The following is a 21,300-nucleotide window of genomic DNA, read 5'->3' as shown; positions in this document are numbered from 1 at the left end:
GTGTGTGTTTGGTTTTGTCAATTAAAAAAATAAAAAACCTTATAGAACATCACAGCATGATGACTGTTGGATTAGGTAGCTTTCAAGTTGTCATTTAGAGTGGATAAGATAGGGAAAATATGCTATTATTAGAGAAGACATGATCACATGACCACAACAACAAAATGCTTTAAATTTAAATAGCCTTCACATTCAGACTAATAATATTCATATACTAAATATAGTAAGGTAGTATTTGGAAAGTAGCAAGATGGATGTATAATTCTTTGTAAAAACAATATGGAAAAAATATAGGCTACTTTAAAAGTATGAGGTCAGGGATAGGCTCCATACTGTAACGTTACATTCCCTTCAATAACAAAATGATAACTACAAAACCTTATTTCATAACACAATGTTTCACTGACAAACATGTGGCTAACTGCATGAGGCTAATGCTTTTGTTCTGCAGAAGTATGAATTGTATTGTATCCTACAGATCATCTTGTATATACAAAAGAGGAGCTACGAAATGTCTGAGGTGGCTGATGTCAAAAACATGCAAGGACCCGCTAGATCATTTCCCTGAATTAGGTCTGCGTATTGTGGTGTTCATGAAAATTCTATTTCTACTTTCTAACGTTGGAGATGTGGCTACTTAAGAAAAGGAATTATATTCCCTTGACATAAAGTTTGATATATGATATAGGCCTCTTGGCACAGGCACCGTCAATGATAGGGAGTAGCTACATTAAAGAAAGTAGCATTCATTGCATAGCGTCCAGTCGCGTTGAGGAAGAGGGAGGGGAATCAGACAACTTGCACAAGGAAAGCTAAAGGCTATAAGCAAGAGGACACGTAGCTTACACTTGTACATTGTCTCCGGAAATGGGATGCATCTCCAATGGCTTGCAAAAACTTGATATAAGCTTATTGTTATTTAGGTAATTGTTTTTCATGATATGCAAGAGTTCGTCGAGGAGTAGCCTAAGCTATTCTTAACACTGAGCGGATCAAGATCGGAAAGACAACTTCGGGTAAATATGACGTTAAAAAGCGAAAACGCGATCAGATGAGCCTATAGCTATGTCAGTCTATTCTTTTAGTTTCAGTGGATTTTTACAATATATCATGCATTCGTATTGTTGTTCAATTTCTATCGCTTATTTGTGAAAATGACTCACTAACGGTCACGTCCTATCCAGTACGTAGCTAGTTGAGTGCGGCTTGGCATGTTTTGTTATTTTCTTGTCCCAGCCCTTTCTCAAAGTGGAGGCTGTCAGTGCCACGTTTAAAATTGCGTATGCGCTGGACTGAATAGGAGACACCGACGACTTTTAATAATTTAGGACGTTTCAGAACCGCTATAAGAAAGCAAAAGTTAAAAGGAGGAACACCGTAGTTCATTAGCGTTTCTGCTGTACATTTGGAATAAATAACGTCAATAACCAGGGCATTTCTCTTTCGGGGAGTGCACGGCTTTTTAGTTTACCGAGAAAACTTGACAGTCAGGAGCGCCCAAGCTCCTCGCACAAGAATGTTGGACTGAATGCTCAGGAATGGCATCGGCGGTTTTCGAAGGCACGTCGCTGGTGAACATGTTTGTCAAAGATTGTTGGGTGAACGGGATCCGGCGGCTGATTATCAGCCAGCGAGGCGAAGAAGAGGAGTTCTTTGAAATCAGGACCGAGTGGTCGGACAGAAACATTTTATACCTGCACCGGAGTTATTCTGATTTGGGAAGGTTGTTCAAGAGGCTTGTGGAATCGTTTCCCGAGGACAGAAGAGACCTCACGAAGTCACCCCTGATTGAAGGTTTGTGCATGTGTTATAGTATGTATCAATATGCTCAGAATATTGAATATCTTAATTTTGTGGTCAATCCATGATGGCACGTGCAACCAAAGTCAGCAACTTGGAACTCATGCATTGATAAAGCAGGTTTGAGTTCGAGAAATGTAGTGTTCTGATTACCACCTTATAATTAATGCACTAAATATATAACATTATATTATTAATTACATGTCTATAACACGTAATATTATTGGTTAATCTGTTAACTTTAATCTGTAATTTACCTTACAGGGGTGTCATTTATTACAGTGTGTGTTGCCTATTGAATAGGCGATTAAAATCAGAATTTCTATGACGTCAATTTAGGTCAAATATTGCAGGTCATAGTCTCCTATCAAACATAGGTCCATCTTAATTCAGTTCAAAATGTTCACACGATTTTAAATACAAGATTTTATACATAGGCTATCCTTACTATTTTTCAGTAGGCCTAATCAGATTTTATGAGCTAAGACTTTTTATTATTTATTTAGGCATATTTTTAAGATACTTCGAAAACAAAAAGAACGATAAAAACCAAGACTTTATTTTGTAGGTCCTCTTCAATGCCCATAACACGATGGCTATTCAGCTGCTTTGGATTTGGCTTTATGTTTTCCACTGACGACAAAACATCTCACAATAACATTAGCTTACCTCTATTCTATTCCGGTATAGCGTGTATTTATAGTTCAGAGAGTTCCAGTCAAAAGTTGAGAGAACTTCTGCAGAAGGATAGTATGTCGCCCTCTGTCGCATTATTACGGAACTTCAGAGCTGTACACGTCCAATTCCGGCTTTAATCTCCTTTCAAAAACGCTCTGATGGCATGGTGATAATGCTCGGTTTGATACAGTATAGCTTCCGCAAATTCTTTTAGGACGGATTACGCCCCTTATATGGAAACAACAAAAGGAAAAATAAAATGCTTAATGTTTTTTTCACACTGTGGCACTGGTTTCCTGATTTGAAGGATGACAGCTCAGACTAATTGCTGTTTTGTAGTGAGTAATTTATTTTGTTATCATCCCAGAACATCCCAGTCCATATTTGAGCACATACTGTCCTGCAAGTCAAGCCTTTGACTAATGACCTATCTTTGTTACCTACACAAAAGAAAAATACTAGAGAGGTTTTGTAATTCTTGCTCAAGTTGAAGAATATAACAATTAATGTGGTCATCTGTTCTACACCATGGCATTTGAAAGTGTCCCCAAAAACTGCTGTATCACGTTCATTTCATATATTCACTCATGGTAAAAATGTACTGAAGCTCAATTGGCAGCAAATATAACGGAATATTAGCAACATCATATAGGCTAAATATATAGGATATCTGCTTTATCTGAGTAAAGAGAAATATTGAATGTACTTAACAATACAGTAAAAAGTACTGAGATCTCAGTATTCAGATTTTCCTTTGATAAATGACACATTTGATCCCTCTTCTTACAGAGTTACATTAACACATTGTACCCTGTAGCTATGGTTTAATTCAGTAGGCAGTGAATTGCTGCTGGGTTTGTCCAGGTTTTAGTGTCAGCATGCATTCCATGCAGACTCCTATAACATGGCCCACAGGAAATATTGTCCTGAGGTCCATATGTGTACTTATTCAGTAGGTCTGTGTTCAGAGCTCAGCTAATAAAAGCAGTTACTATAAGATTATGATTTAGGGGTAAAAGGGCAGCATGATACTTAGTCTACTTTAGGGTTACACATGCTTTCTTTTTTTTTACATCAGTGTTGGCATAGCCACTGACTAGCAGGAATTCCTTATCTTGAAATGTGCAACAAATGCAACAGCTTCAAGCGTTCTCTGCTCCAAACAATACAGTCAAAGCTGTTTCCATGCAGCTAAACACCATGCTAGCTAATGGGAGTGACACAAGCAAGGAAGCAGCAGTCGTTTCTGGCTGCATGTCTGGTGTCTTGATACACCTCATCTGCCTTGTGGATTGTGCCACGAGTCTGTTTAATAGTTTAAGATACTGATTGAAATATGGATTTAGCTCTTGCCCCTACTTGGTCCAGGGTGGCAATAGCTTATGTCCTTCTTGTCTGTTTGTGTCTGTTTTTTCTCCCTCATGGATAATGGATAAAATATATAATTTACACACAGTAATGATGAGATAAAATGAGATAAAAATGAGATAAAAAAGTTAGTGGATGAAGATTTGCTGTTTTCTTGCCTCTGCTTTTGGGGCAGCTTGTTTTTCCTGTTTCTGTGCAGTACCAAGGAAACGGGACAGTTTGGAACTGATGTCATTTGGTGAGGCCAACACATCAGTTTGGATTAAAGACCCAGCGTAAATTTAGCTCCCTTCCCTCCTCAGTGGTACGCCCTCTTGGCGGGTGAGCTGAGAATGAACATCAGCTGAACGTTCACTGAGTGGTTTTACTGCTGAGCTGGAGGATAACAAGTTTGTAAGCCACAAACATACTGTAACTATGAAACAGACGCATAGGAAAGGCTCAAGATAAATTTGATAAGCTATTTGCATAGCAGATACCTTCTCCCACGTATTGCATCATATGTCATACAGACAAATTCTAATAAAGCACCTATTTTGGTAAATGAGCATAAATTTACCCCAGGGAGTTAAACATTGAGACTGATTGGAGGTAGAAAATTGCTGGAGTATTTGTGTTGTTCGTGTTGGCTTTGTAGTGACAGTATGTGTTGTTAGAGCAGGCTTATGCATCAGTAGATGACTAACGGCAGGAACATGCCTGCTATTCGTTTTACAAGCATTGAAAAACATTCCGAGGCACCATCTGTGCAATTGATTGATGTGAATCGATGCAACCCACTGAATATGAAATCATATTATTTAGGGATGCACCGATCGATCAGCTTATCACTGGAATCGGCTCAATACGTTGTTATGACATTGTATTGTGCAACCTGAACTTGAACAAGACATACACAGAATGTGAAGAAAATGCAAGCTAAAGCAAAAAAATGATATTCCCTTTACATTCAACAGTGTATTGCCCAAGCACAAGTATGAAGTGGCATTCAGGGACACCAACTGATTTATCTTTTTTGTATCAATGAAAATCAAATGTGCAGCCTTTTATTATTAAACATTTAACATTAAACAGCCATTTTCTGTGTTGAAATCCAGGGGTTTATGACAAGTAACTCAGCACATTCAGTGGAGCGAACAACCCAGCTTTTTAACTGATAAGATTTTCGATCTCCTTTAGTCCTGGGGTTATTTAGTCTGCGTATGATAATGTTGATACAATCGGCGTTTTCCCATTTGCTGTATTTAGATTTTTTTTAAGTAGCAAGGACAAGTAGCAATCTTCATTGACAGTGTCTATGCATTGCCATATGACCTGTTGTGTAGTAGGGAAAATGCATTGACGCCACTGTGCTGCTAGATTAACAAGGGTCAGATAATACGATGTTACTGTACTGCTGAGACGATACTAAAAGGAACTAGATGTATTTGAAAGTCTTTCAGTAAAACAGTGTGTCCATCGATCATGTTTATGATAAACAGGGTAAATACAATTCTTTCACTTTTACTATTACTGTGTAACTGCCTGGGTTAAATGCTCCTCCTGTACAAGACATTAATGTAGGATTTGATCAATTTGCTTGTACTATAGTTATTAGGGGGTAACTCTTATCCGCAAGGCCTATCTATGTCACTGCAACTTTTGCATTTGAAATAAATCCTTTCAAATATGGAAACAACATTGGTATTGACAGATCAGACTTCAGAACTGGCCTATACATTCTCCATTGGTGTACCCCTAATGCCAGGGTTAATGAATAAATAATTCAAGGTTCTTTCTACAAAGAGTTGATTTATTAAAACATACTCACAATCACTGAAAGGTAGAACACAATGGGCTTTAATAGCATGACATATTAATAATTTAGGATACATTTTTTGATTGCCTCATTTGCAGTACCAAAGGACAGAACAATGCCTGGAATTTATGATAGTTTGTAGAGATCTGCTGATGGCCTTTTTGGAAATGTATAAGTTGGTCGCTCTATAGCTATGATAAACATTGATATCCTTTGTTTAGTCGTTACCAGGAATAAGAGACTTCTTTAGGATAACTGGAGGTCAGAATGAGATAGCCCTGAATTTCACCTGAAAAATCTGGGCTAAAACCACTGAGATGCTATTTTATCCTTGGGCAGAATGCGATTTAGATAGATAATAAAGCTATGCTAATTCAATGCATTCGAATGTTATTTTAGATTTTAAGCATTTACAATCGATCAGCTTATCACTGGAATCGGCTCAATACGTTGTTATGACATTGTATTGTGCAACCTGAACTTGAACAAGACATACACAGAATGTGAAGAAAATGCAAGCTAAAGCAAAAAAATTATATTCCCTTTACATTCAACAGTGTATTGCCCAAGCACAAGTATGAAGTGGCATTCAGGGACACCAACTGATTTATCTTTTTTGTATCAATGAAAATCAAATGTGCAGCCTTTTATTATTAAACATTTAACATTAAACAGCCATTTTCTGTGTTGAAATCCAGGGGTTTATGACAAGTAACTCAGCACATTCAGTGGAGCGAACAACCCAGCTTTTTAACTGATAAGATTTTCGATCTCCTTTAGTCCTGGGGTTATTTAGTCTGCGTATGATAATGTTGATACAATCGGCGTTTTCCCATTTGCTGTATTTAGATTTTTGTAAGTAGCAAGGACAAGTAGCAATCTTCATTGACAGTGTCTATGCATTGCCATATGACCTGTTGTGTAGTAGTGTGGTCGCTCTATAGCTATGATAAACATTGATATCCTTTGTTTAGTCGTTACCAGGAATAAGAGACTTCTTTAGGATAACTGGAGGTCAGAATGAGATAGCCCTGAATTTCACCTGAAAAATCTGGGCTAAAACCACTGAGATGCTATTTTATCCTTGGGCAGAATGCGATTTAGATAGATAATAAAGCTATGCTAATTCAATGCATTCGAATGTTATTTTAGATTTTAAGCATTTACATGGCTTTTTGACAAATTGCACTCACTGACCAAGTTTGTTGTTGTCCTGCTCTCCACCACCACAGGGAGAATAATTGGTTGGAGGAAGTCTGTATCTAACAGCTCATAGCTCAGAGTTGGGCGTGGTGCCATGGTAATTGTAAACTAATTTGTGGTATTGCTTAATCGCTTCTGAACTAATTACGCCAGGGACTGGGAATGTCTGACATTTCCTCTTAGATAAATGATTTTTCTCGTAATGAAAGTAAAGGTCTGGACTGATTCGAAACCGATTCACGAAGGACTAGAGCGTGATTGAAGAAAGTAATCAATGGTGAAGAAATTTGTGTAGTGGCAAGGAAATACACAGGGCTGCACTTGAAATTCAGCTCACAAGATCTGAGTTACTGGAGCCTGGGACTTCAGCTGAAATGTGTTAATCAAATACCAGACATCAGAGAAATGAAGTGCCACTGTAATGTGTGCAAATCTCTGTAATAACATGCATATACTCAAATCTGATGGCGGATTTCCAGATCTGAAATGATGTAGCCACACCAAAAATGCTCAGAGGCCTTCTTAAATTAATAAGAATACCAGGAATTGGCAGGTGAACGATGGTGCTGTCCCTTTCATGTAGGACTGTAGTACCACTGTAGTATATTCATAAAAGTCTAGAAAACAATATCTGCAACATTAAATATTAGTAACTACACCTGTAGGTTTATCTTCAAAAACTGAAGGTGTTTTTACTGTATGTATGACTGTTTACAGAACATGATGGTAGAGCATGATTGTATTATTCTTTAAGACTATGGGCCAGATTTACGTACATTAAAGTCGTAGTGCAAAAGGCGGCAATTGCATGAAATTTAGTCAATTCAATGGAATACATAAACAGCCACCCTTTATTTGTGCGATCCACCTTTAAATATGTATGCATTAAAGAGAGAAGCTCACCTTGCGATAACTCGCCTAGATCACACGCATACTGCGGTCCTAGCCCTGTGTGTCAGTTTGATACATATGATGCATGTTTCCTGGGCAGAATGCGTTATATGTGCTGAAAATCTTGAAATCATCGCAAAAGGCCCTATGTTTCCTTTGCAGTGTTACACTTCAATAATTTAAGGCTAGATACTACTTGAAAACACTTTATAGTGGAAGATGAAGTGACACCCCTAGGCAGTTTGGCAAGCTATTTTTGTGTATTTGTTAGCATGATATTCATTGTGTGCATTGATTACATCATTTTGTGTGTATAGCTTGTGCGTTTGTTTTCTTTAAAGGTACAATAGGTAAGATTTCTGTGTTAAAACATTGTTACAAACCAAATCCCTTCCTATCATTGAAAAAGACTCACTGACATATTGACTCACCCTCTGCCTGTGTTTATATTCCTGAAATTCGGATTTCAAAATATGCAGTTGATGGCCCGACATTATATGACTGTACAATAATTCATGCTCATTGGTTGAAAATTGGTTCTAATTGCCACAGCTAATGCTGTTTCAACATCAGCGGGTTTACAGAGAAGGGGGAGGGATAAACAGTGTTGTGGTTTGGAGATGTTTGTTGCTGCTATTCCTCTCCTGACTGTTAGAAGTCCGAAATTACCTATTGTACCTTTAATGTACCAGTGGAACTGTGGCCTTCTGTGCAACTCATTAGAGCCACACATTCCACGAACAGCTCATGCGCATGCGGTGACGCGTCCGTTCTTCACATTTGTCATGCAGGTGACAGGAGTTAGCCGATGTGCAGCTAAACATTGACTCTATATTGGTTTACATCAATCATTAACCAAGTGTGCAGTCTGTCCAGTGTGCACAGTGACATGGAGCTGTCTGGTCCATTAGCAGAGATGACCGTTGAGATACATGCTGTGGCAATAGTGTAATGACCTCTGAATCATTTGGAGATTTGTTTTTCTTGCACAGTCACTTGCATCTTTGTACTTGCACCCACGTATGGTTTCATACAGTGCCCCAGCTCTACCTCACCCATGATTTTTTCACAAGAAAATGCAGTAATGTACAGGATGGAACCCAACTACTGTATAGTCTTGGACCAGGAGCCCCATAGACTGTATTGCAGTGTTGGCTGTATTGCTGCCCCGGGATGGGAGATTTTCAGTTGGCTGGGATGATAGTCCCTAATCAAGTGGGCACCTCCAAGTCCACCTGTTAAGCCACCCATGAGTCTCTGTCTCATGTCTGTGTGAGCCAAATTTGGAATTTGTAATGTGTTAATTGGTAGCAGACATTGCAAATATTTTGGTGTTATTGTGAAAAAAGGCAATATTGTACGGAGTGGTGCCACGGTGATGCTTGGCTAAGGCCTTGATGCAGGCATCAGTTCGATGCAGTTGCACACCGAGGACCAGGGTCCTGCCAAAGACACATGAGGGGGCATAATTGGCGAGGGACTCTGCAGGGAGGATTGCTGCATACAACAACACCCTGATCGCCTCGGAATCACGGTATGGGGCTTGAGACAATGCGGCTTGAAGAAGGCGTGTTGATCTACTTCTGGCTGCTGGGGGATGGGGTCGTAGAGGTGTTTCCCCAACTAACATAAGCGATTGAAACCCCATGAAACAAAAATGGGGGGGAAATCAGAAACTAATTAAAAAAATATATTGTATTGGCTCAAGCAGGCACAACTCAACTTGTTTCTCTAAAACATCCATCTTGTTTCTTAATAAAAAATAATAATAAAGTAAACAGAACATACACAAAACACAGCACACAGACAAAATAAATGACCTACCGTACTAACTAGCTACATAGTAAACGTTGTCGCTGTCATGCATCCATATCATATAGCTACTGATACAAAAAGTCCTACATGCAGCCAGCCTACTAAGAACATTAAACCACTGGATCAATCTACGTGAAAAGATTTTGCACCTGACTACTTTCGTTTCTAGTCTGCTCACTGATTTAAACAAAGTATAGACAATACCATCAAACTAATAATTACAAGTCCATGGATGCTGAAGGTCTACTATACTGTAAATTAACATAAATAACTTTTATTGTTCAATTGTCTGATTTACTGACAGAACACCTCGATCATAAAAAAAGCACCTCTCCATCATCATTCGTTAAGATTGTGGGGAATTTCTCAATTCCCCTAGACCAGCACTATGGTATCCCAGCTGAAGACTGGCTTATACTAACATTCGGTTTATACTTCATAAATGAAGTATATTTGAAATTAGACAACAACCATCGTCAATTTCGGGCAACATTATAATGTTCATGAACATTCTGCAATTTCATTTGAGCGACTGAGTATTAACCAGCCTTAACCCCTTAAGTAATTTATCGCATCTTTTCTTGACTGAAGAAAAATAAAAAGACTGCCTGGCTGTGCTAGTTGTACTCCTGCAAGGCTCAGTCTTGCTTGCTAGTGAAATGTGGTAAACTATACTGCTTTATATAACCACAAAACATTTAAATGATGTATATTTGGAGTTCACACATCATCAGTTCATCGAAAAACATTGGTGAAAAAACATTACTTTCATGGTGCTAAAACACAGATTTGTTAACTCTTGATTAAGTTTTCAAATCGTCCTGCCACTCACTCATAAGAAGCAGGTTGCTAAAATAAAATGAAGTACATGAAAACAAACCCATAATTTTTGCGCAAATGCAACTATACAAAATCCCCATATTTCAACATGACAGCACGTTAGTTTGTGCCCCGGTCTAGCCTGTTGTATAAATTATTCAACTAATCTTACAACCAAATATATATATGAAGTTAAGGAAACTCAATTAAATTAGAAACAACCCTACTATATGAAACACATGTTTCCTTTAGCACCCTGGATCCAGGAGATGTAATTCGTTTTGTCATTAAATTATGTAATTTCTCCTCCACCACTGCCACCCATTGTAATCTAATGAGGCTTGATAAATCAGCCTTGCTGTCTAGCTCAGACATTGGCCAAGCGGGTTGAAATATGGTTCCGTGTGGGCTTTGGTTACATTAGAGAACATGACCTTACCACTGCAACAGAAATGCATACAGCATTTTCAGCAGTTATTTGGGGAAGTTTATTTTGTGAAATGATGTGCTTTGTTGCTCAACCATAGCTTTGGTTGCTTCTGCTTCTCCTTTGGTGGAAATATAGTAAGCCTAGTAAGGTTCAGTGTAGTTTATATTCAATTTTCATATTCAGTGAATGTCAGAAAAGGCCATAACCAAATTAACTGAGTAACATTTTTCAGTGGATACAGGACTTAGCTACCAATGAATGCAATAAATGCAAGTATTTTATTGATATTGATACCAAGTGTTTCACATATATGAAAATAATGGCTTATTCCTTTTTTGTGTACTTAGAATGGAGCTTTTAGCCATGCAACCAAATGCAACCTATTGAGGAAAAAGCGCATTACAATGCAGGGTTTCTGTAAGATGCTAGTGTGTTGGGCCTTGTTAAATCGAGCTCTTTATTAAGACCAGAAGCTGGCCGTTCTGAAACCGTAGTCTGTTATCTGCTTCCCTGAAATACAGGAAATGAAAAATGATAATATTTTTTGATAAGCTAAAGTGGTGTGAGTACTTTTTATCATTTGAGATCAGTTTGACTACATTAGTTCTCTCTCTTCAAGATGCTATTATATGGTGAAACAGCTAACTCTTTAATGCTTTTTAAAAGGCATTGAACAGAAGAAAGGTCAGGACACATTGTGAAAGAAAAGGTTGTTTTGTTGCAGACCTTCCTGTTATGCCCTCTTTTTTCTTGCAACACTGTTTTTTTTTTTTTTTTTCAATTATTGCTGCCATGAATTTAGCTCTATTACTTTGACCTTTGCTGGAGACCTTTGGACCCAGATAGAAACAGCATTAATGACCAGTGATGGCTGAGTGCCATGCTATAGTGTGAAGAGTGACTACCTCTCTCTCTGGCTTTGTGTAGCACAAAGATATGTTCATGGTCTCATAGTCTGCATTTTGGAACAAAGGCTTTGTGTCACAAGGTATTTGAAGTCATGATATTTATGACCTTTTTGAATTGCTTGAAAGCTTTTGATGTTGATGTAAAAAAGGCTGTCTTTTGAAGGCTGTTGACTATAGGCAATTGACAAAAATGTTTCAGGAAGATGGATTTGTTCTTGTGTAAGATAAGGACTGTTGAATGTTAAATAAATTGAAATAGGCAAACAACAAGAATAGATTGATTTCTGGTTTGTGCACGTATGGTTCCACAGGATTGGTGAAGATTAAAGAAGCCAATGACACTGAAGTCAGGCTGAATGAAGTGGAGAGACTGCTGAAAAATGCTATCAACATGCCCTGGAAGGTGGGTGCCTCAGCTGTACTTTTCATATTTGTATAAAGACACAAACACAGAGGCATACCCACACAGGCCCTCTCACACACACCTGCACACGCTCACACACAGGTATACTCACACACATGTACAAGCATAAACGCACTTGGATTATTCTGTATTATACAGACAGTTTGGTTACAGTCCTGGATGGACACACATTGACTACTGTACATTCTGTGTCTGCATAGCGTTTAAGTAGTTTGAAAGAAAAGGTGCAGTGATTTTTCTTTTTAGTCCAAGACAAAAATTATGCCAATAAAGTATACCTTAAAAAGAACATGCACTCTGCACATTGCATTCTGTGTATTCTCTAACCATGTACAGCATGTATGCATTAAAGTCTGTTATAAACATAATTCTTTTACTGTGATATCCTTTTGTGGTGCTTAGTTTTCCAGGTCGGAGGTGGTTCTGACGTTTTTTGAGAGATCACCATTGGATCAGGTGCTAAAAAACAACAATGTTCACAAGATCCAGCCATGCTTCCAGAGTCCAGTGAAGATATCAGGCATGTTCAAGCTCTGTTTGCCTCTGTCTTTACATTATCATTCTAAAATGTACCAACATACATGTTACAGAAATAACAAGTGCACTGCATATAAACAGTGCTGTAATTACTACATGGTGAAACCCTGACTCTGAGCTTTGACCAGGTATGAATTGATTGATTACAAACAGAGAAAATACAATATTAAAGCAGGAAAAAGACAAAGTGACCTCAAACTTTTGAACGCTAGTATATGTATAGAATAATTGTATTTCAGTTGCATTCTCTCGTATATGTAAAACATATACGAGAGCACAATAAATAAACAGCATGTGTATGTAATAGACCTGTATAGAATACACCTAAGGAAATAACAAAAGGTCAGTTTGATATACACTCAGTGAGCACTTTATTAGGTAGACCTGTACACCAGCATGTAATGCAAATAATCAGCCAATCATGTGGCAGCAGCTCAATGCATAAAAGCAAAAAGACATGGTCAAGAGGTCCAGTGACTTTGACCGTATAATGATTTTTGGTGCCAGACAGGGTGGTTTGAGTATCTCAGAAAAGATATGCTGGGATTGTCATGTACAACAGTCTCTATAGTTTGCAAAGAATGGTGCGAAAAACAAAAAACATCCAGTGAGCAGCAGTTCTGCGGGCAAAGACGCATTGTTAATGAGAGAGGTCAGAAGAGAAGGGCCAGACTGGTCAAAGCTGACAGGAAGGTGACAGTAATGCAAATAACCACACATTACAACAGTGGTATGCAGAAGACAATACACAATGTGGAAAACCAATAATAATAATAAAAAAGTATAATAAAGTGCTCAGTGAGTGTATATATACTGTATACGCTGTAGTGTATAAATGCAGTGTGTTATTTATGCTGAAGGATTCTGAATGTTATCTGTTCATTCGTGTTGGCTTTCCAGTAGTATGGTTAGCATTCGCATTGCCTTTTACAATGGAGTGATTACATTATATGTAGATATTGGCTGTATAAATCTGTATAATGTATAATATATGATATGTATTATGTATAATCTCTGGATTTCACATGTGTTTTCACAGAGATCATGAGATCAAACGGCTTCTGTCTGGCTAACACTGAGACCATTGTATATGATGAAAGTCTGCCACATGAAAAAGAGAGACCCTCATCCACAGACTCAGCTGAACACGTGTAAGTTATGTGTACCTCTCCGCCATTATGAGTGAGTGATTTGATAGCTGCTCATGAATATACAAAATTATTTGTTAAAGAGAAATGTTATCCTGGACATTGCACATACTTTTCTGTAGCTGATTTTACACTATACCCTCAGTTATTTATATTTCATTTCGAATTTTGAACCACATTAGATACTTGACTTTGCTCAAATATACAACCGTGGTTTCCAACTGGGTTTCTGAACATACAACTCCCGGGTTCTAGCTGTGTTGTCAATACACCATGCTGCTCATCCAATCTGCTGCTCATGTTTTTTTCTGTTCCTTTCATTCAAATTAATTGATGTAGATTTTGCCTGAAAATCCTGATGACATTTAATACTTCAGGAATACAACATAAAATGGCATGTTGTGTGTGGTTGGCATTCATGGAATTCAGTGTGAACCCAGGGTCCCCTCGTTTGCAGGAAGTGGCTCAGAGCTGCATTTCCTTCCCTGGGTGTGAACAGGAAGTCAGGGGGAGCACTCACAGTGCATTCTCAAAAGAAATTCAGAATGTCACCGATGCTTCATGGCATCTCACTGTTGTTTGTTTAGGCCTTTTCGTGCTATGAATTCTGCTATTCAAGAGTGTCTTGATAATTTGGTGCTTTTCACTTGTTTTTAGTTAATATGTCAGACAGTGAATGCCATTTTAGGCTCAGGTTTCTGTGTCCAATGTAGTCAGTACATTTCTGTATTGTTTCTCCACAGATTTGAAAATGGCGATGAGTTTCTAACTGAGCCCAACAACAGTGATGATGACCCAGAGGCCTATGTAACCAACTTGTCTTATTACCACCTCGTACCCTTTGAGACAGACATCTTGGAGTGAGGGCCACACCCTCACCTGCATAGAAAAAGGTCCAGCTGTGCACATGCTCAGTCCAGCTGCCGATCCCAGCTGCTATACCTTGCCAACCTTGCTGCCATTGCGTTGCTTGCCATTCGGGGGTTGTAGCTAGAGGGTGGAGAGGCATTCTGGACATCCAGGGCTGTGTGGAGATTGTAGTCTGTGACACCAACCCTGAGTCACTAAGCTCTGCCTATCCTCTCAACAATACGGATGAGTCCCCAACATCTTTTTCTCCATAGCCAACGTGCCTCATCTGGTCATCGACTCATGCAAACATACATAGACGTGCACACACACAAGCATGTATGGAAAGCAGTGCCAATGTTATCATCTGGAACAAAACCAGTGGCCTCACATTGCCTTTGGGCCAGTCACTGGCTTCTTGTTGAATACGTTTGGGCAAATGAAGGGGCAGGATGTAGCCTTGTACTGTAGCTCTTTACCGCATCATGACTTCAGGCTCCAGTGTGTGTTTCTGTTAATCTGCTCTTCAAGTGCCTATTTGCAGTATCAGTTTAGACATGGGTGGGAGAACATACTGGGTGAGTCACTTGCTTACCTGTTTTGTTTCAACAAAAATTTTATATTTGGTTTAATGTAAAAAAAAACTACCTGGGTTTGTTTTGTGCACCAATTAATTATAGTTCACATTTTATTTAATGTGATGCCTCCTACAATGACAAAAAAAAAGCTTTGTAGCGCAAATTGGAGAAGGGATTATTAGAAATGTAGTACATCAAGTGATCCCACACTGTTGGGTCTGTCTTCCTCTGGATTCTCCTTTCTGTCTTGAAAATGTAATACAGTATGTTCCGGCGGAGTGTGTGGGATCCCAAATGCTGTTGGGAGTGTGGGTTGATCCTCCAGAGGGACAAAATCCTAAAACCTATATCCACCAGTGCCAAGTACCACCAACATGGTGTGAACGAATATCAGAACAGCGTTGGGATATCTGGCTTCTCACAATAATCCCGTCAGTCCTGTTTTCACTTGCAGCACAAAAAACATTCCCTGTCCAGCCTGGGAATTCTCTACACAAGAGTGCCAATAACAAGAGATTTCTTGGGTTCCTGTCTGTCAGGTGACTCAAGGCGGTGCTGTTCTACTTCGCCGTCTTGCAAATAGAGAAGACTAATTCACACACAGAAAAAAAACTTCTGAATCGGAATGCTCAATTTAAAGCCAAAAAAATGCGCTGCCTTATTCTGATAAGTATTATGTGAGATTTTTGTTTTCTTGTGAAAGCCCTGCTTCTTCTACATCTATAGTGGGAGCTGAATGGGAATTTAGCTTTTGTGAGAACTGGCTGATTATGCAAAAGCTTCCTTTAAGGCTTTGGCCAAGAAAGCTGTCTGCAGTGCCAGTGTAGGGTCGATACACATACCCCAGTTCTATAAGGACAAGCTGCTTCTTTATCTGTGGAAAGCACATGTCCATTTTGGCTGGCAAATGAGTACATAGGTAAATTGTTTCATTTGCAAAAAAAACTAAAAGCGAGCTTTTCGGTATGTGAATGCAATAATGACAAGTACAATTGTCAGTGTGATTGGGGCGGTTCAGTCCATTTTTGGTTTGTCCGTGTCCTTCGACCATAAAATTTAAACGAGTATGACGTGTTTTCTGTAACCACATTACGGATTCAGCAGCACAATGCTACAATGGTATGGAAATGTATTGAATAAACAAATGATAATTCCAAGAATATGTTTACATAGTTACAGAGTTAAGGACAAAGGACAATATGGGCAGGTTGAATATAAGCCCTGCTGATTAATACAAGAAATTAAAAGATGATGAAGTATTAGTTGGACAGCCACATGGCCCATCTGACATGGCAGTTTGTGGTGGGTTGAGGCAGGTTCTTACTGGACTATTGTGACTTATTTTTCATTGAAAGATTCTTGGTGGTTGAGGCCTACACAAAGCGTCTGCTCAAAGTCTGTACCCCAACTGCCGTTTTTGCTCCATTTCTGTGCTGAGCGGGGCTTCCTTCTGAAGAAACCGCCTCTATCAAAGCAATGTACACTCAGAAACTTGGCACTGGACCCCCTTGCCTGTCCTCGCTTAGTCTGTTTAGTAAAGCAGTCATGTCTATTCCTCACTCATGAGAAAGAGCTGCTCTCTTTCCATGTGAAAACATTCCTGTTTTTTCCACAGATTACTCCTTCCTTTTTGGCAGGCGACTGAGAAGAGAATCAAGAGGCTCCCAGTATATGTGTTAAAGTGTTATTTGAAAAATCCATTTGGGTAACTTGTGTGGAATTGAAATTAAATACTGTCTGTTGTCTTCATGTTCTGCGGTTGAAGGTGATATCCCAGTGGAAATTTCCTGAGGATCCCTAGACATGCTGCTAAATTCTGCTTGAAGAATTAGGTCTTTTTCAAGTTTCTCTATCCACTGTTACTGTCAGCTAGTCATGCCAAAGGTCACACTGACACACGCCAGTTTTCAGATACGACTTTGATTTTCAATATAAAATACATTATAATCAAAGTCAAACCTGACTTCTGGTAGTGTATATCGGTGTGACTTATCAAACTGAAATCCAGCACAATGGATTTAGATGTTGAGCCCTAGACCACACAAGCTTACAGTTATTAATAGGTTAATAGAATAAATGGACTGAAATGAGATTTTATACTAAAATTGTAATTTAATATAATGTCAAAGATATTTATTTTTGTAGTTACCTTACTGATGACTTCAAAACAAAAAGCCTTTATCTTCTAAGACGACGTTGTCTAGAATCAATGTTTCTGCGCCAGAAACATTGCATTGCAAGCTTGTTGCAATATTCGGTAATTTAAGGGATGACTGTGTGTAGACAGAATGGACTTTGACACGTACCATTTTAACACACTGTATGACAGACATGTAAAGCATTTCAGTTCAGTATTATTACTTGTATAAATACAACTGCTCAATAATTTTGTGAACCATTAGTGTGTAACATATCTATTAAAAGTACATTCTAATAAAACAAATGCTTGTTGTCGTATCATTGAATCCTCCCTCAACTGCTCAGATATGCCACAGTATTCTAAATATTTGAACCATTTTATAGGCATTCAAGCAATGCCAGAACTAGTAGCTAGAAAATGGTTTTAAATTCCTCTACTTCTTGTTTGTGTCCTGTGTCACTAAATCACTCACAATCAGAAAGAAATCAAATTGGAGCTATGGTAGAACTCTTCCATTAGTCACTCTGTAGGCAGGTTAGAATGGTGTTGAATTAAGTGATTTCTCATTTATCAAAAATATGTGAATAAAACACAACCGAAACCCTACCTTTAATAAAATGCTTTTCGGTTAGATGGAACAGTTGAATATTATTAAGAGCTACATGATCCTGTTAAGGCAATACTGCCATCTTGTGGTTAATTATATTATGTAAAACTGAGAAATTCAATTTCCAGCGCTTCTTACTCTGTGACAGGTTAAGCCAGGGGTGTCAAAGTAAATTTCCAGGGGGCCACAATGTCTACAGGCCTTTGTGGTTTCGTTTCAATCAGCTGCCAATTAAGGCCTTAAGAACAATGTGTGATGACTCTTTTGCTTATAACTGATGCTGAGAACACCCCCATAAACCAGCAAGACACTGTGGCCCTCCAGGACTAGAGTTTGACACGAGTGGGTTAAGCAGTTAATTAAAACTGCCAGCTTATTGTGAGACTCTTTGTCCATTGAGGATCTTACACACACACACACACACACACACACACACACACACACAGAGGTGCGCACACACACTTGCACACACAGGAACAATATAATGTACAAAACATAAGAAACACATTTTCAAAAAGGATTCATTGTCCTGATGTTTTAAAAGGAAGTTTGTTATGATGAAACCAAATCACACAGTATGCAAAATGTTACTTTAATGATGTGATTGGAATGATCCTTCAATTAAAAAAAATGCAATTTATCTTTCTCAGTAGGCCACAGAAAACTAAATTGCTATTATGCCTGATCCAGTTATTTTCTCAATTTAAAAATAAATAAATAAATGAATCAACCCATCATAAGTATTCATGTACTGAACAAATGTCAGCAAATAACAGCATTGTACAGCATCTCTATTACTATACTATGCTAGAGCAGGTTTCTTCTACGTATGTTTATTGGTACACAGGCATTTTAGGAATGAAAGAGATTAAGTAATGCAATCAATGACATTTATGAAATAACAACATTAAAATCTCATGTTCACACCACCTGGCTCAGTGATTCAGCTTTTGACATGCATCCATCCCTCTATGCTGTATTTTCAATGCTGCATCTATGTTGTCTTTCCTCCTTTTGCACACGTCTTTTCACTTCAATTAAAAGGCAATCATTTATTATTTAAAATGATTTCATCAATGCAATTTACGAGTAGGATTCCAGAATGCCTCTCCACCCTCCAGCTACAACCCCGAATGGCAATTTGAAAACATCCCAGTAAAGATATCCAGAGATTTTTTTGTTACTCAGACTAATAATTTAGGGCAGTACAGTTAACTCATTTACCTGGTTCTTGGATGTAATGTAAAAACAAAAACCAGTAAACCCTGTGGCTTGCTAGGGCAAGCAAAACCCTGCTTAAGGATGTAACAGCAGTATTATAAGTGACCACAGAGATGACCACCAAAGCTTTGAAGGTCTCCTGGCAACCGGGTCCTTACTGCAGCCATCTCGGGTGACTGCTCCGACATTGGCATGAATGAAACAGGGAGGCCGTTCAGTTTGACTGCTTTGTAGGCATTGATTCAGGTTACTTCGATTGATGCACTAGTGTTAGCAGATATGTTAAGGAGGTTGGGCCATTTTTTTGTATGAATAATTTCTCTGTTGACGTCCAATGGTCCTAATCCTTCAATTGTTAAATAATTACTTCATACTGTAATGGGGGCACGTACAAATTCACCACTGCGTACCGCTATGCCTACAACACAGTATGCCTAGGTAGCCTATGATAAACGAGCATAAGCTGATACCGTTATATGGATTAACTTTGGCGACAATTAATGACGCCATTCTATTATGGAAGGTTATTGAGGCGTCATTTTCGTAATTTCTTATACAATGCATTTCAAACTTAATTAATGTATCTAGTCGATAACTTTTTATTATAAGCTGAATGGCCTCTTTCCTGATTTTAAAATTGTCTTCCTGTTAAACGTTTTTCGGCGCATGCTCACGGCGGTTGCTTTTACTTTCTGTATTTCCTGCTTGGTGTTTCCACTCGGAAAGATGGCAGAAGTGAAATCCACATTGGTTTGTGCAGGTAGCGTTCGCTGGGACTTTTATTATTTTTTATTTCTGTCAGTTTATTCCCGAGCCATCAACTGTACGTCCTGTGTGTCCGTACATGTATCTTTCTGCTGTTCATTCATTGTATTGCCTTTGTGTTCGGCTGGTATTTCACGAGGTTGAATGCTGTCTAGCTCGCGAGCTAGCCAGTAATTGCAGAACCTAGCTAGCTGGCAAGCTAAGGTTTTTTTGTTAACTTATATCTTAAATAATTGACAATGCGTGCAACTTGAATATTTATCACACGTTTGTCTTTTAATGCAGTGATTTTGTTAAGCTCAGCGGTCTTTGCATTGGTTGAAGATCTCGATGACACGTAAGTGAACAATACTGAATTGTTACTATAACGTTAAATTGTGGCTAATAAGATTTACTGTTTAATTGTCTGTCCTTTCATGGCTTCTGTGCTATACTGAGATTAGTATTAACAGCATGCGTTTTGTTTTATTTATCCAATACAAGCAGGGAATGTTAAACTATTGCCTACAACTTGTGTAGAGCACCTCCATGCCCTTCATCCCGCTTGTCACTAACAATTTTTTTATTTGCAACCCTGAGCTATATAATAAATTCCTTGTATTAATTCAGGCTCAAATGTATACTGATTGAAACAGAAACTTATGTATATGGTGTCACAGCTTCAAACATCAGTACACACTCATTGTACATCATTAAAGTCCACAGTGGTCAATTAATAAGTTTTATTTTTATTAATTTGATTTCTTCTCTGATAAAGTGAAGCGGAGCCATTTTTTTTTTGTCAGTTTACTTTCATCATTATCAAATAATATAAATATAAAAAATGTGTCTTTAGACTGTGCCAATAAAAAGGCTTTTCAACTTGTTTTCACTGGTGGTAACTTGGTAACAATCAGCAAGTGTTACAGTAAATTTACTCTGCATGAGCAATACTAATACAATGTTTTCTTCTCACTTCATATTTCCAAATTTAAGCCATTATTTAACATAATATTTTTCCATTGCAGGTTTAAGGATAGCAGGATGGATGACGTGTGGCTAGTGGATGTAAGTACTGTACACTTATTGATGACCCAGCTATCTGGATAAGCACACCGCGCATTTACTCCGGCCCTGTAGTTCAGTTCATCCCAAACGGAAGTGACTGCTGGCTGCTCTGTGTGTTTAGGATAAGAGAAGTCATGCATACCGCGTTTATTCCCTGTCATAGACTAGGCGCTTTGCAAAGCCAGCTGTCCAGTTGGCACTGATAACAGTTTAGACTGATGTCTGCCTGGGTGAGCCGGCCTGACCAATACAAAGAAGTAGACTGGCAGGTGAA

At 38.5% G+C, this 21,300-nt stretch overlaps 2 protein-coding genes across 2 annotated transcripts in view; both read left to right on the top strand.

The window, feature by feature from the left end:
• The first annotated feature begins 812 nt into the window (after positions 1-812).
• On the top strand, positions 813-17,689 carry LOC133127023 (PX domain-containing protein 1-like). The gene is made up of 5 exons (XM_061239614.1): positions 813-1,794; positions 12,022-12,113; positions 12,537-12,654; positions 13,711-13,822; positions 14,563-17,689. Exons 1-5 carry the CDS (start codon positions 1,539-1,541, stop codon positions 14,681-14,683), a joined length of 699 nt encoding a protein of 232 aa, XP_061095598.1. The 5' UTR covers positions 813-1,538; the 3' UTR covers positions 14,684-17,689.
• A 2,205-nt stretch (positions 17,690-19,894) lies between these two features.
• tmx3b (thioredoxin related transmembrane protein 3b) overlaps positions 19,895-21,300 on the top strand; it is a 36,595-nt gene continuing 35,189 nt past the window's right edge. Inside the window, exons 1-3 of the mRNA XM_061240545.1 lie at positions 19,895-19,974; positions 20,265-20,316; positions 20,987-21,026. Of these exons, the coding sequence (XP_061096529.1) occupies positions 19,941-19,974; positions 20,265-20,316; positions 20,987-21,026 (126 nt within the window). The 5' untranslated portion in view covers positions 19,895-19,940. The remainder of the gene's footprint in view (positions 19,975-20,264; positions 20,317-20,986; positions 21,027-21,300) is intronic.

This window comes from Conger conger, chromosome 4 (assembly GCF_963514075.1).
Source record: "Conger conger chromosome 4, fConCon1.1, whole genome shotgun sequence".
Lineage (NCBI taxonomy): Eukaryota > Metazoa > Chordata > Actinopteri > Anguilliformes > Congridae > Conger > Conger conger.
This window is presented reverse-complemented; position numbering and strand designations above follow the sequence as displayed.